This window comes from Papio anubis, chromosome 9, assembly GCF_008728515.1.
Source record: "Papio anubis isolate 15944 chromosome 9, Panubis1.0, whole genome shotgun sequence".
In the NCBI taxonomy this organism is placed as follows: domain Eukaryota; kingdom Metazoa; phylum Chordata; class Mammalia; order Primates; family Cercopithecidae; genus Papio; species Papio anubis.
In genome coordinates, this window is record NC_044984.1 from 116,740,741 (window position 1) to 116,756,351 (window position 15,611).

The 15,611-nt window shown below is 45.0% G+C and overlaps 1 protein-coding gene across 15 annotated transcripts in view; it reads right to left on the bottom strand.

Moving 5' to 3' along the window:
• Positions 1–15,611, bottom strand: part of CLIP1 (CAP-Gly domain containing linker protein 1) — a 152,605-nt gene that overhangs the window by 81,343 nt on the left and 55,651 nt on the right. For 14 of the 15 annotated variants that reach the window (XM_009181908.3, XM_009181905.3, XM_009181907.3 and 11 more), the window contains exons 4-8: positions 9,895–10,019; positions 7,669–7,891; positions 4,037–4,234; positions 3,379–3,482; positions 317–377 (exon numbers count right to left, since the gene is read on the bottom strand). In XM_009181908.3, coding sequence (XP_009180172.2) covers positions 317–377; positions 3,379–3,482; positions 4,037–4,234; positions 7,669–7,891; positions 9,895–10,019 — 711 coding nt within the window. The remainder of the gene's footprint in view (positions 1–316; positions 378–3,378; positions 3,483–4,036; positions 4,235–7,668; positions 7,892–9,894; positions 10,020–15,611) is intronic. The other variant, XM_009181909.3, reaches the window with a different exon arrangement.

A 15,611-nucleotide genomic window follows, 5' to 3' on the forward strand; every position in this document is an offset into this window, starting at 1 on the left:
GCTTTAAATTGAGGACACACTGCCAGATTTATGACTTGATGAAATCCAATTCATGGTTTTGAATTGTGAAGCACGAGAAAGAAGTAGTGCAAGTTTCACTCTGCCACAGGACATGGACACACAATCACAGGCTCAAGGACTGGCACCGTCACCACAAAGCCACCCCCAGAAGCCAACCTGGCCAGAGAGGCCAGGGTTTCCCCTGCCACTTCCTCAGCTGACTGCTCTGGCCGCTCATTTCGATTGGTGCATTATTTCACTCATGTTCTGAATACTGATACCCATCGAAGCTTTAAGAGAGCTGAAGGGGTTTTACCTCAAGATCACCTTTGGTAATTGATTCTTCTTCAACCCGGAACTGAAGGTCCTCAACCTTCCTGCGGAATAAAACCCAAACAAAACACTTAAGAAACTAAGTAACACAGAGCCTTAAAAAAAAACAAACAAAAAACAAACAAAAAAAAAACGTTGGGGATGGTAGGTCACTCCTATAATCCCAGCAATTTGGGAGATGGAGGCAGGAAGATCACTTGAGGCCAAGCAGTTTGAGACCAGCTGAGGCAACATAGTGAGACCCAGCTCTTATATTAAAAAAAAAAAAATCTATCATCACTACCCTGGTGAATTCAAACAGAGAGCAGCAATAAATGCCTTAGAGACATAATAAGTTTAAAAATGCATCTCTGCACTTCGGGAGGGCAAGGTGGGAGAATGGCTTAAGGCCAGGAGTTTAAGAGCAACATGACGAGACCTGTCTCTACCAAAAAATTTAAAAATTAGCCAGGTGTGGCAGCATGCATCTGTGATCTCAACTACTCGCGAAGCTGAGGTGCGAGGATCGCTTGAGCCCAGGCAGTCAAGGCTGCAGTGAGTTATGATCATATCACTGCACTCCAGGCTGGGCAACTGAGTGAGATCTTATCTCAAAAAGAAAAAAATAAAATAAAATAAGCTACCTGTAATTCTAGCATTTTGAGAAGCTAAGGTAGGCAGACTGCTTGAGCTCAGTTTGAGACCAGTCTGGGCAATATGGCAAAACCCTATCTCTACAAAAATTAGCCACGCATGGTGGCACGTGCCTGTAGTCCTAGCTACTTGGGAAGCTGGGGTAGGAGGATCACTTGAGCCAGGGATGTCAAGGCTGCAGTGCGCCATGATCACACCAGTGTACCCCAGCCTGAGTGACAGAGTGAGACCTTGTCTCAAAAGATAATAATGGTTTTTTTTTTGAGACGGAGTCTTGCTCTGTCGCCCAGGCTGGAGTACAGTGGTGCAATTTTGGCTCACTGCAACCTCTGCCTCCTGGGTTCAAGCGATTCTCCTGCCTTAGCCTTCCAAGTAGCTGGGATTACAGGCACCTGCCACCAGGCCTGGCTAATTTTTGTATTTTTAGTAGAGATGGGGTTTCACCACGTTGGTCACGTTGATCTCGAACTTCTGACCTCAAGTGATCCGCCCACCTTGTCCTCCCAAATTGCTAGGATTACAGGCATGAGCCACCGCAGCCAGCCATACATTTTTTTTTTAAAAAAAGAACAGAAGCAAATGGAACTGGTGCCATGGAATTCAGAAGGGCCTAGAGGGTCTATCACTGTCTCTTGTTTACTTGCAGCCATTTTTTAAATATGAAGAGAATTTCCTACGTATAGTGTTTCTCTCTCCAGTGAGAAAGTAAGAGATGGTATTGTACCTCACTATGACCCCTGACAACATTGCTTATGACTGGGATAAGCACACAGCAATACTAATTTATTACTGAATTAAGTCCCTGTTACCAGAAATGACAGAAGATAGCATTAAATCCAAAAGAGATAAATGTCCCGTAACTCAGGGATGTTCAAATGATTTCCATGCAGACACTTTTTTCAGAGACTGTGTCTGTTCACGGCCTCAAGAAAGTTCCTTTGTTTGTTTCTGAGACAGGGTCTCACTCTGGTGGCCCAGCTGAAGTGCAGTCTCAGCTCACTGCACCCTCAACCTCCTGGGCTCAGGTGATTTTCCCACCTCCTGAGTAGCTGGGACTACAGGCATGCGCCACCATGTCCAGCTAATTTTTCTTTTTTTCTTTTTCTTTTTAGTAGAGACAGGGTTTTGCCAGGGTGTTGCCCAGGCTGGTCTCAAACTCCTGAACTCAAGCAATCTGCCTGCCTCAGCCTCCCAAAGTGCTGGGATTACAGGTGTGAGGTGCCACGCCCGGCCTGAAAGTACCCTTTATAAGAACCAAACTAAAGTCTCTGTCTCACACCATTTAACATTTGATTTCGTACTGACCCCTACAATTCTCTCATCGTTCCACATGTGAGAATTTCGTTTTCCTAATAAGGCCTGAGTTTCTCAAGTACAGGGACCTTATGTCACTCACCAGACGTAACACAATTCATAAACACTAGGTAACTTGGACCTAGAAGAGCCTCTCACCAGGAAACTGGTTCCAGGTGAAAACCGGTTGGGAATGGCCACCACAGCTCTGATGAAGGCGACCCTCCAGAGGAGGTCTGGAATGCATCACAGCTCAAGAAATAGGTTATGTTAACCAGGCCATGTCTTTATTTTTTCTTTTTGAGACAGAGTCTCACTCTGTCACCCAGGCTGGAGTGCAGTGGCACAATCTTGGCTCACTGCAATTTCTGCCACCCGGGTTCAAAGGATTCTCCTGCCTCAGCCTCCCAAGTAGCTGGGATTACAGGCACCCGCCACCAATCCCGGCTAATTTTTTTGTATTTTTAGTAGAAACGGGGTTTCACCATCTTGGCCAGGCTGGTCTAGAACTCCTGACCTCATGATCTATCCGCCTCGGCCTCCCAAAGTGTTGGGACTACAGGCATGAGCCACTGTGCCTGGTCAATCAGGCCATGTCTAAATGATTCAAACTTATTGAAAAAAGTCGAATCAAAGCAGATCCTCTTCACACAGTATGGCAGAGTTCACTTTCTGCTGGACATATAGTCATTCCTTTGGTCCTGAGGGTTGATACCAACATGATTATTAATAGGAAATTTTCTTCTAAAGTCATTTAAAATGAAAAGGCTGCTGGGCATGGTGGTTCACGCCTGTAATCCCAGCACTTTGGGAGGCCGAGGCGGATGGATTTCCTGAGCTCAGGAGTTCGAGACCAGCCTGGGCAACGTGGTGAAACTCCATCTCTACTAAAATACAAAAAATTAGAGACAGGTGTGGTGGCATGTGCCTGTGGTCCCAGCTACTTGGGAGGATGAGGCAGGAGAATCGCTTGAACCTGGGAGGCAGAGGTTGTAGTGAGCTGAGATTGTACCGCTGTACTCCAGCCTGGGCAACAGAGCTAGATTCTGTCTCCAAAAAAAAAAAAAAAAAAAGGGCAGGGGGAGGCTACAACTGCACCAGGAAACAGTCTGGGGTCACCTTTTCTCCTCTTCAAGCTGGTTAAGAAGCTCCACCTTCTCCCTGTCCGCAGCTTCCACCATGGTTCGCAGCTGGTCCATTTTGGCTTCCAATTCCAGGACATGCTGGGGAAGGCAAGAGTGTCAGTAAATGGACTATTTCTGACCAAGACACAGACCCAGAGATACTTCCCCCAAAGAAATGTGGGTCACCATGGTGGGTGGGCGTTACTCTAAAACCTTATGTTAAAATGCTTTCTCTATTTTAATAGGTTATTCTCAACAGCTTTCCTGGAAGATAGATGATGAAAAACCACACCGTTAAAGTGATAAAGAACAATGTTAAAACAACCCTCATCTTTTTTGAAGCTGAAACACATATTAAGAGTAATCCACAAACAGCAGCTATAATCACTGGTAAGGCCCTAGTAACTAAGCTGGCCTAACACCCGACACAAAGACCAGACACTAAGGTCGAATCAAGAACAAAACTTCATCTCTGTGATCATGGAAACTGGCACCCCAGGTGGTAGCTTTCAAACAAGCACAGCAAAGAAATGTACACCCATTTCCAGTGCTCTCAAGACTAGCTCCTCGGTGCCAAGCACCGGGTATGCTTCTCGGCCTCCTCAGCGGCTTTAGAAACCATCACCATCTCCACAACAAGGTCCAGACTTCACCTGGTCATGTCCGTCCCGGGCCAGAGCTAGCTCCTGCTCTATCTCCCCCACGTGGCTCGTGGCCTTGGCCACCTCCGCCCTCTCCAGATCCCGTTCCGCCAGCAGCTGCTCAATGTGCTGCTGCTTCTCCTTCAGGGCCTCCTGGAGGGCAGTGGTACCGGAGATCTTCCTGGCGTAACGGGAGGAGGTTTCAGTCAACTGCAAAGGAAAGTTAGAGAAGTGAAGGGCGATGATGCTGTCGGAAAAGCGAGGGAGGCGTGATGCATGCATGGCGGGCATCTGCTCGGCACAGCAAGGGCGCTGCTCCAGGTGGCAGGCTGGCCAGGATTAGGAAAGGCTTCAAAAACACAAGGCAGCGTGTGCCTTCTGTCTATAAATCTCACAAAGGATACGTCAATGTAAAGGGATCGGCCATGTGCAGTGGTTCACGCCTGTAATCCCAGCACTTCGGGAGGCCAAGGTGGGTAGACCACTTGAGGCCAGGAGTTTGACACCTGGTCAAGATGGTGTGACCCCATCTCTACTAAAAATACAAAAATTAGCTGGAGTGCAGTGGTGCGATCTCAGCTCACTGCAACCTCCACCTCCTGGGTTCAAGTGATTCTCCTGCTTCAGCCTCCCAAGTAGCTGGGATCACAGGCATGCACCACTACCACCCAGCTAATTTTTGTATTTTTAGTAGAGACGGGGTTTTGCCATGTTCGCTAGGCTGTTCTCGAACTCTGAAGTGCTAAGGTTACAGGTTCTAGCCACTGCACCAAAGGCCATCTGCTCAGCCACTGCTGGCTCCAGACCAATTCAGCCTTGACTTCATCTTCTGCCGTCAGAGCTGCAGCTGTCGCCTGAAAGCTCTTCTCTTCATCGGTCTCCCTAGGCCCTTGCTGCAAGATGTACAGGATGCAGACTTACAGCGAGGATCTTTCCTCAATTAATAACTCGGCAACTTGAGAACTACAAAAGAAGCCAATCGAACCCAAATTGCCCTTTGCTGTTTCATTTAGTCAAAGTTCTTGAAATTACTTAAACATACTAGGAAGTAACTCCTGTTGTCTTTTTTAACCATTTGACCTTGACCTTCCAATTGCATTATATAGCTAAATTATACCTTCTCTTGCTAGTATTTCTTCCTGAATACATTAAATGTGTGGCTCCCAACCATGTGCAGAGATGCCCCAGGGTGCCGAGCAAACTCACCAGTGCACTGTAGGATGCTTTCAATTTTCAAGAGAACCACAGCGACATCTGCTGGACTCTATGGAAACTACTAGTTCGAGGCAATTCAGTCTCACCATTAGATCGTCCTACAGTCCTTTCAATAACATCACGTCTTTCAAAGCTGGGTTTTGGCTATTCCCATGACGGAAAAGAAAGTATGATGCAAAAATCAACATGCACAGGAAATGAGGTTCGCGATGAGAAATAAGATTCCAAGGCTCGACTAGATGTGTAGAGTCCAACAGCAGCACACACAGTAACACTAAGTCATTGTGGTTATTAAAGAATGAATTGGCCAGGTGTGGTGGCTCACGCCTCATGCCTGTAATCCCAGCACTCTGGGAAGCAGAGGCAGGCAGATCACTTGAGGTCAGGTGTTCAAGACTGGCCTAGCCAACGCGGTGAAACCTCGTCTCTACCAAAAATACAAAAAGTAGCCGGGCATGGTGGCAGGCGCCTATAATCTCAGCTACTTGGGAGGCTGAGGCAGGAAAATCACTTGAACCCAAGAGACAGAGGTTGCAGTGAGCTGAGATCACGCCACTGCACTCCAGCCTGGGCAACAGTGAGACTCCGTCTCAAAGAAATAAAAAATAAAAATAAAAACAGAGAATGAATTAAATATTTTTTTAATTTTTGTTTTTCTAAAACAGAAATACATTTCTGAGCAAAATAATTGAAATGACACTTCCAATTCCTCTGTATCTTTGTCATACTATTTTACGGTGATTTTTGGATTAGAAACCATAAAGACACAACAATAAGCTGTCTCACAGGTACAGAACCTCATGTCTCTCGTCAATTTTCCCTGCATGGGGTGAGCGAAGAGGTACGAGCACTGGTCCAAAAAGTAAGAGGAGAGATTGGTGGGAGCAGGGAGAACTTGCTATTTCCCAAACAAATGGACACAATTACAAGGTAATAAAAATTACTCAAGAAAGAATTTCTAATCCAGAATAGACCTTTCCATGGAATTGTTCCTAGAACAGCAAAGGAGGCAAGCTGTCCATATCAGAGTTTCCGACCCACATTAAACAAAGCTCTGTCTGAACACAGGGGTTTGGGGTTCTTCTCCATGTCATTGTTCTTGTCATGCTTTTCTCATAAAAGTAATTCCTCTGTCTCTTCATGTGCAAATGGAAACGCTCTGAGCAGTACTTATTCTACCTGAACACAGAGGAAGAAAGCCTAGATGGCTGGCAGAGGAGCACAGCCCCACGTAAAGATTTCAGCACCTGTCCCTTCTCTGCCCGACGACAATGGAAGAGCAGGCACCGTGAGATCCCGGGCTAACCACCTCCTCCCCATAGCACCACGCAACATCCTAGCTCCTGGCCTGTGGTTCCCCACCACCCAGAGGAGACCTGAACTCACTCTGAGGAGAGTCTGATGCCGCCATTTCTAACTTAAACAGTATTTGCCCCACTTCTAGGAAATAAACTTATGGGCAGGGCTTTTGACCCTAATAACACCTTAATAAACAGAATGAGATGTTGCCTATTTTAATGCTAGTGATTCTATTTTTACTGCTCTAAACAGGAAAAAGAGGGAGAGAGGGAAAGGGACTGGGAGAAGATGGAAGAAGAGGGCTTTCCTACTATCCTCTTCCGGCTCCAAAAGTTCCCTTTAGTGTCCTCTGGCTCAAGTCAGGGACGCTTCACACACTAACTGCTTCCAGTAGGTTAGGTTGTATTAATATTAAAATCCTACGGACACACCTTTTCTCAAAACACTTCAGTTCCTAAAATTATTTGAAGTCAAAGAGAAAGACAGGCTGGGAGCGGTGGCTCACACCTGTAAATCCCAACACTTTGCAAGTCCAAGGCAGGAGGATCGCTTGAGCCTAAGAATTCGAGACCAGCCTGGGCAACAGAGTGAGTCCCTCTCTCTACAAAAAAAAAAAAAAAAATTAAATTAACCAGGCATGGTGGTGTGCATCGGTAGTCCCAGCTACTGGGGAGGCTGAGGCAGCAGGACGGCTTGAGCCTGGGACGTTGAGGCTGGGTGACAGAGTGAGACCCTGACTCAAAAGAAAAAAAAAGAGAGAGGGAGCAACAGATCTATGGACTTGAAGAAAAGGATCTCGCCAATGTTCCTATCATTTTGTCCTAAAATATTTTCATAGAAAATAATTTGACCCCTGTGTTAGACTAAGCAGTAGTTACACAGATTCACCATGAACACATGCATTTTTAAGCTTTTAAGAATATGAAAGGGACGATTAAAAGCACTTTCTGATTTCAAAAAATGCATTCTTGCTGGAGTTACCTTTTTCAAAACTTACTTGCAAGGACTTTCACAGCAAAAGCTGTGAGCAACATTCAGCACAAGGACAAGCAAAGCAGCAAAGCAGGGGCACTGACCACGGGCCTTAGTCATGCCTGGGAAGTGGAGGCAGGTAGAGAAAGGGGGCTTACTAGTCCTGTCCGACTGGGCCTGCTGCTCACAGAGGAGGCCACTGAGCTCATGGAGCTGAGAGAAGAGGCAGAAGGGCTGCGCTTCAGGCTGGCGGACGTGGTTGCCATCACTCGCCTCACTGCGTTGGCCTTGGCTTTGGCTGGTGTAGTGGAAGGGAAGCCAATCTTGGTAACTTTGTGGACAGGAGCAAACAAGCCGTATTTGGGTTGACACTGAAAATACCTTTAGAGAACAACAAGAACAGTAACAAAAAAACGACTTAATCACAAGAAATAATAACTATAACCAAAATGCTCTCCCAACTCCTAACTGAAGGCAGGATTCCTGGAAATTCGACCACTAAGCTGGGGTTATACACCAGCATGTAGCAGTCACGTGTATGTAGGCTGACTAACAGCTTCAGTGATGGTTTAGAACACACACTGGTGACGATATGATACACAAAGTCAGGTTTACTCACCTGTTGCTGAGATTCTACATAAAGGAAATAAATATTTCCACAACCTGATAAATGTACAGCAGAGGAGTTTAGCAATAGAGCAAGCCCATTTAATAAAACCGTGCCAAAGGGAAAAGAAATCAACAGGCACCTAATTTTGGCAGATCCATTAAAGTAAACATGAAGAGCTGTGCGTGGTGGCTCACGCCTGTAATCCCAGCACTTTGGGAGGCCAAGGTGGGCAGATCACGAGGTCAGAAGATTGAGACTATCCTGTCCAACACGGTGAAACCCAGACTCTATTAAAAATACAAAAATTAGCTGGGCGTGGTGGTGCGTGCCTGTAATCCCAGCTACTCAGGAGACTGAGGCAGGAACCTGAGAGTCACAGGTTGCGGTGAGCCCAGATTGCGCCACTGCACTCCAGCCTGACAACAGAGTGAGACTCTGTCTCAAAAAAAAAAAAGATTCGTTGAAAATTTGTAATGCTTGTTTCAATAAAAATATGCAAAAAAAACCAAAAAAGATAAAGTATTCTGCAAGTATAGCATTGAAAAGACCCAGAAAAAAGAAAACGGCATTGAAGAAGAAGAAAAAAAGAAGTAAACATGGAGAAATATTAACTAGTAATGTCTGTTTTCGGACTGACATGGGCAATGTCATGACTCTAAAGGATTACAATGCTTTAGTATTAAGAAAAGATGGCTTCGTAATCATTGCAGTTCCAAGAGATCTTTATCTCCAGGAGTCATAATTACTGTATGTGGTAGATAAAGCCCTTTTCTCTATAATTAATTTGCTTATAACCAATTTGTCTATGTTTTATAAGTAAAATGTTAACTACCACATTTTACTAATCAAGTGATTCACTAGTGTACTATATACTACTAATAATGCATCACAGACAACACCTGTGCCTTCAAAACATTTTGAAGAGAAGAGTGGAAATTCCTTCTGCACCTGTGTGCATTACTGTACTCCCATCCTGTGTCTGCCAGGCAAGAACGGGGTTATCCAGGCCGGACGCAGTGGCTCACACCTGTAATACCAGCACTTTGGGAGACCAAGGCAGGCGGATCACCTGTGCCCAGGAGCTTAAGACCAGCCTGGGCAACAGCCCATCTCTACTAAAAATACAAAATTTCGCCAGGCATGGTGGCGCACGCCTGTAATCCCAGCTACTTGGGAGGCTGAGACAGGAGAATTGCTTGAACCCTGGAGGCGGAGGTTGCATGCAGTGAGCCAACATGGCGCCACTGTACTCCAGCCCGGGCAAGAGAGGGAGGCCCTGTCTCAAAAAAAAAAAAAAAAAAAAAAAAGAACGGGGTTATCCTTACAATGGAAGAAGTCCACTTGCTGGTCTGTTCTCCTGCCGCAGGATGGAATTCTCATCAAATATGAAGACACGTTTTGCAGTTCTTTTCCCTAACAAGGGTGGCTACCTTCTACCCCCACCCACACCCCAGATGCCCAGGTACTCTTTCAGAAGTCAACTGCTATTAAAAGGGAGAGAAGCCAGACAGATAACGTAGTATTTGCTTTCTATTTTGAAAAATAAACAGAATGCTTGTTGAGAATCTACTCAGTCATGTATTATTACGGAGACAGTCAGAAGAACAGCCCCAGTTTTAGTGTGGGGAAAACAAATCAGCGGATGGGTCTCAGGAAATAAAAGTGCCACTCTTCCGAACACACCTTTCCATGTTATGATACACACTTGGTGAGACTGGCTTGAGCATCGTCACGTACAAGAGTGACACAAGATGTTGCACAACGCCAAACCAACCTTGTTCCAGCAACAGCGCCATCGTTCTTCCCAAGCGGCTCGTCTAACTCCACACCACACCATTCCCCCTTGGCAAAGTCCGTCTCGCCAAGAAACCGGACTACACCAGCCTTAGTGCCACCAACCTGGAAGAAGAGAAGGTTAAAATCAAGAGATGAACGTTACTCTATAGCTTAATCATTTGTAGTTCCAACTAGTAACTAGGTACTACATTCCACCATTTCCACCAGCAACTTCTTTGCTTTAGCTTCTCTTTGACTCTAACAGTTCTCTTGAAGGAAGTCTGGCAAAGAAACTTACCTGGCTGACTTATATTACCAGAGTGATTTGATGCCTAATATGTTGTAATAATGAGATAGCCAATCTAATATGTAGATATTAAGGCTGTTCACCAAGTTCATTATTCCTTGTCTTAGAAAACACTTTATTTATTTATTTATTTATTTTTGAGACAGGGTCTCACTCTGTCGTCCAGGCTAAAGTGCAGTGGCACGATCATGGCTCACTGCAACCTTGACCTCCCGGGCTCAGGGGATCTCCCCACCTCAGCCTCCTGGGTAGCTGAAACTACAGGTGCACACCACCAAACAGGCTAATTTTTTTGTATTTTTTGTGGAGACAGGGTTTCGCCATATTGCCCAGGCTGGTCTTGAACTCCTGGCTCAAGTGATCTGCCTACCTCAGCTTCCCAAAGTGTTGGGATTACAGGCGTGAGCCACCACTCTTGGACCTTATTTTATTTTTCTAACAGAAATGCTTCTGCTTCAAAACAAACTTGTGGCTGGGCACAGTGGTTCGTGCCTGTAATCTCAGCACTTTGGGAGACCCAGGCAGGAGAACTGCTCGAACCCAGGAGTTCGAGACCAGCCTGGACAACATAAGGAAGACCCTGTCTCTACAAACAATAAAAAAAAAATTAGCCGGGCACAGTGGTGTGCGCCTGTGGTTCCAGCTACTAAGGACGCTGAGGTGGGAGGACTGCTTGAGCCCAAGGGTTTGAGGCTGCAGTGAGCCGCAATTGTACCACTGCACTCCAGCCTGGGCGACGGAGTGAGACTCCACCTCAAAAAAATAAAAAAGTAAATAGGCCAGGCACAATGGCTCACGCCTCCCAGCACTTTGGGAGGCCGAGGTGGGTGGATCATTTGAAGTCGGGAGTTTGAGAGCAGCCTGGCCAACACGGTAAAACCTTGTCTCGACTAAAACTACAAAAATCAGCTGGGTGTGGTGGCTCACGCCTATAGTCCCAGCTACTTGGGAGGCTGAGGCACAAGAATAACTTGAACCCAGGGGCGGAGGTTGCAGTGAGCCAAGATCACATCACTGCACTCCAGCCTGGGCGACAGGGCAAGACTCTGTCTCAAAAAAAAAAAAAAAAAGGACTTCAAAAAATAATTGGCTCGGTGTGGAAGTTCATGCCTATAATCCCAGCAACTTTGGGAGGCTGAGGTGGGAGGATCATCGGCGTCCCCAAGGCTGCAATGAGCCATGATCACACCACTGCACTACAGCCTGGGCAACAGAACAAGAAACTGTTTCAAAAAATAATAATAATTGACTCTTGCTATTTTCCACAGTGAGGCTCTCTGTTTCTTCACAACTATTAAAATTATCATTCCTAGGCTGGGTACAGTGGCTCAGGTCTGTAATCCCAACACTTTGGGAGGCCAAAGCAGGTGGATCACTTGAGGCCAGGAGTTCGAGACCAGCCTGACCAACATGGTGTAACTCCGTCTCTGCTAAAAATACAAAAATTAGCTGGATGTGGTAGCACACGCCTATAATCCCAGCTACTCAGGTGGCTGAGGCATGAGAATTGCCTGAACCTGGGAGGAGGAGGTTGCAGTGAGCCAAGACTGTGCCACTGTACTCCAGCCTAGGTGACACCGTGAGACTTTGTCTCAAAAAAAAAAAAAAAAAAAAAAGAGTACTAGTTCTAGACTTGACACATTTGATCTTTTAATACTCGTTAGTTAGTACCAATACACAAATCGTCACCTATATAAAATTGGCCTTACTGCAGTTGAGTCAAAAGAAAGTAAAGAAAGTTGGCCTGAATTTTCTCCTTCCTCCCACACCACACCATTCAGAGCAGCAGTCCAGCCAGCATCATGTGAGCACGACACAGCACATTAGTTAAAGATGATGTAGCCTCTTCAGATAATGTGTTAAATTCTTTGGGGGTGAGTCGAAGTTACTGTCATGACAATTGTTTTTCCAAGAGACATCTAACAGGCTATAGTCAGTAATTCTCCAAGCAAACTACAAGCTTCATTCAGAACAGCTTTGTAAAAAGTAATCACAAATAACAAATTAGCAACTGTTTCTCTAAATGCAGGTAATATACATGTATCCTGAAAAAAAATCATGTCACAAAGTTTGTCTGAAATGAATGATTACTAGTTCCTAGAACAGAAAGGTTGTTAATATTTTTTCTCCCACCAAACGTGGAACTCTTCACTCATATAACATAAAATGTATTTTTCATTTCCCTGTAAAAAATCAGTAATTATTCTATGGAGACAGAAAGTCACATGAAGTCCTAAAATCAGCAAATGTTTTTCTACTTAATCATTCTACAATCAAAAAACATGTTTATGCATTTAAACAGGACTTTATAAAGTTAGGTTTTATTTCTCATGTGTTCCAGACAATGCAGAAAAGTCTAGTACATGCACGTACAGGAAACAGAAGCATTAAATAATGCATTGACAATAAATAGAAGCCACTATGATCAAATCATATCTAAGAAATCTATGTTCTAAGACAAATATCTAAGTGATCAAAGAAAAACATTTTTAATATTGAAACAAAAAACAAGGCCAGGTGCAGTGGCTCATGCCTGTAATCCCACCATTTTGGGAGGCCAAGGCAGGAGGATCATTTGAGGCCAGGAGTTTGAGACTGGCCTGGTCAACACAGTGAGACCCCATCTCTACAAAAATTTAAAAATTAGCCAGGCATGGTGGCATGAGCCTGTGATCCCAGCTACTCAGGCTGCAAGTGAGCTATGATCCTGACACTGCACTCCAGCCTGAACAAGACAGTGAGACCCTGTCTCAAAAACAAACAAACAAAGAAACTAAAAGATAGATTCCCATGGCAAACACAAACAAGCAAAATTCATTCTCTTTACTCTCAGAATGTTAGCATATAATTCCTAACACTGTGGTAAAAGTCACTACTGAAGACAGAATTAATTTAAACTAGAAACTCAAAAAAAAAAACTCTAGCTACTATTTTTATGCTTTAGCAAACCTCAGATTTTTAAATTATCATTCATTTATTCAATATGCATTTCTTGAGTGTTTGGATCCTTGAAAAACAAAGATAAACAGAATACAGTGTTGGCCACTGAGGGAGAGAAAGAAGATTCGGACAAGAAATTCCTGTAAAAAGTGTGAAGTGCATCCAGAGGTTTCTACAAAATGCTGTGGGAACAGAAACAAATATCCTTCCTGTAAGCTCCTGTGAAAAATAAAAACACTGATAAATTCCTGCTGGGTTAATGAGTGGGTCTACAAACAGGAAACAGAAACGATCCTCTCTGGACTCTCATCTCTTCATTATCCAGTTCTCAGCAAACCATTTAATCTCACAGTGCCTGAGTGCATAAAGCTACAAAACGTGAGGGGTTGTTTCGCAGGAATTTTGTAAGCAGTCTTGTAAGGTGGCTTCTTATCTGCCATATTCCAAGATAAACGGCTTATTTTAAAAAGTAAACATGGGGGCCGGGGACGGTGACTCACACCTGTAATCCCAGCACTTTGGGAGGCCGAGGCGGGCAGATCACTTGAGGTCAGGAGTTTGAGACCAGCCTGGCCAATGTGGTGAAACTCTCTCTCTACTAAAAATACAAAAATTAGTCAGGCGTGGTGGCAGGTGCCTGCAATCACAGCTATTCAGGAGGCTGAGGCAGGAACATCATTTCAACCCCGGAGGTGGAGGTCGCAGAGACCCAAGATCACACCACTGCATTTCAATTAAAAAAATAAAATAAAATAAATCAACATGGTTAGCTAGTATTTGCCAAATACAAATGTAGGCCTCACTTAAAACTTAATTGCCTGTGACATGAAAGAGCCAAAGCACTGGTACTTTTTTTTTTTTTTTTTGAGATGGAGTTTCGCTTTGTCATCCAGGCTGGAGTCAAATGGCATGATCTCAGCTCACTGCAACCTCCGCCTCCCGGGTTCCAGAGAGTTTCCTGCCTCAGCCTCCCGAGCAGCTGGGATTACAGGCGCCCGCCACCACGCCTGGCTAATATTTTTGTATTTTTAGTGGAGACGGGGTTTCACCATGTTGGCCAGGCTGGTCTCAAACTCTTGATCTCAACTGATTGCACCCACCTTGACCTCCCAAAATGCTAGGATCACAGACGTGAGCCACCAAGTCTGGCCACTTTTGATTACCTCAAGTAATATAATTCTCTCCAGTGGAGGGCCAGTTGACCTTCCAGCAGCTCCCCTACAGAGAAGGGTAAAATCTTCACTGGTCCTAAGTTGACCTCTGCATGTCATACTTTACTCTCCCCTTCATGGGTATAAAGTTACGACTGTATTCAAAACCCTCTGATTCTCTCCACACTATTTAATGAGCTCCTACTATGCGCCAGGCACTGTCCTAAGCGTTGTGGGTGTGACAGTGAATGAGACAGAAAGTTTCTGTGCTTTCACGGAGGTTAAATTCTGGTCAGGGAGAAATGGACAATAAACAAGTAAAAAAATGAAAGCCAATTTCAACTAGTGAAGAGTGCTATGAAAAAAATAAAACAGGGCAGTGTGATGCTGCTATAGAAGGTGTCTTTAGTTGGGGTGGCCAAGGAAGGGAGGCCTGAGGAGGTAACATTTGAGCCACGACTTGAGTGACCACGAGGCACCGGGGATAAAACATCCCAAGCAGAAGAAACAACAAATTCTGAAGTGGGAATGAGTCTGGGAGTTCAGAAACAGCAAAGGGGGCTGGGCACGGTGGCTCACGCCTGTCATTCCAGCACTTTGGGAGGCCAAGGCAGACAGATCATTTGAGGACAGGAATTTGAGACCAGACTGGGCAACATGGCGAAACCCTGTCTCTACTAAAAATACAAAACTCAGCCAGCTGTAGTGGCTCACACCTGTAGTACCAGCTACTCAGGAGGCTGAGGCGCAAGAATTGCTTGAGCCCTGTAGGCAGAGGGTGCAACGAGCCGAAATGGTGCCGCTGCACTCCAGCCTGCGCAACAGTGCAAAACCCGTCTCAAAAAAAAAAAAAAAAAGAAGAAGAAGAAAAGAAATAGCAAAGGGGCCAGTGTAGCTGAAGCAGAGTGAGAAACGGGGGTGAGAAGGACAAGAGGTCGGGAAGGTGGGCAGGGTCCAGAGAACAAGGGGCACTGCAGGTCCAAGGAAGGAGTTTCGATTTTTTTTAATGCCACGAGGAGCCGCGTTAGATCACGATGTGTTGGTCTTGGTTGGTGCCACATCTACAACACCTGGAACAACTTCCGGTGCATAGCAGATGCTCAGGATATTTTCTGAATGAACTGCAGACTGTTAAAAACACTGCCTTTATAAAGCCATCATATTTTCTCTAGACTAAATAAACAGTCCCAGTTACTTTTTTCCTTTTATGATATCATTTTGAGTCTTCCAATCTCTAACAGGTGACATTAAATAAATCCCCTTAAAAATAAATGTGACAAGAGCAAATGACATATAACAGATACCCTCTCGTAAGTC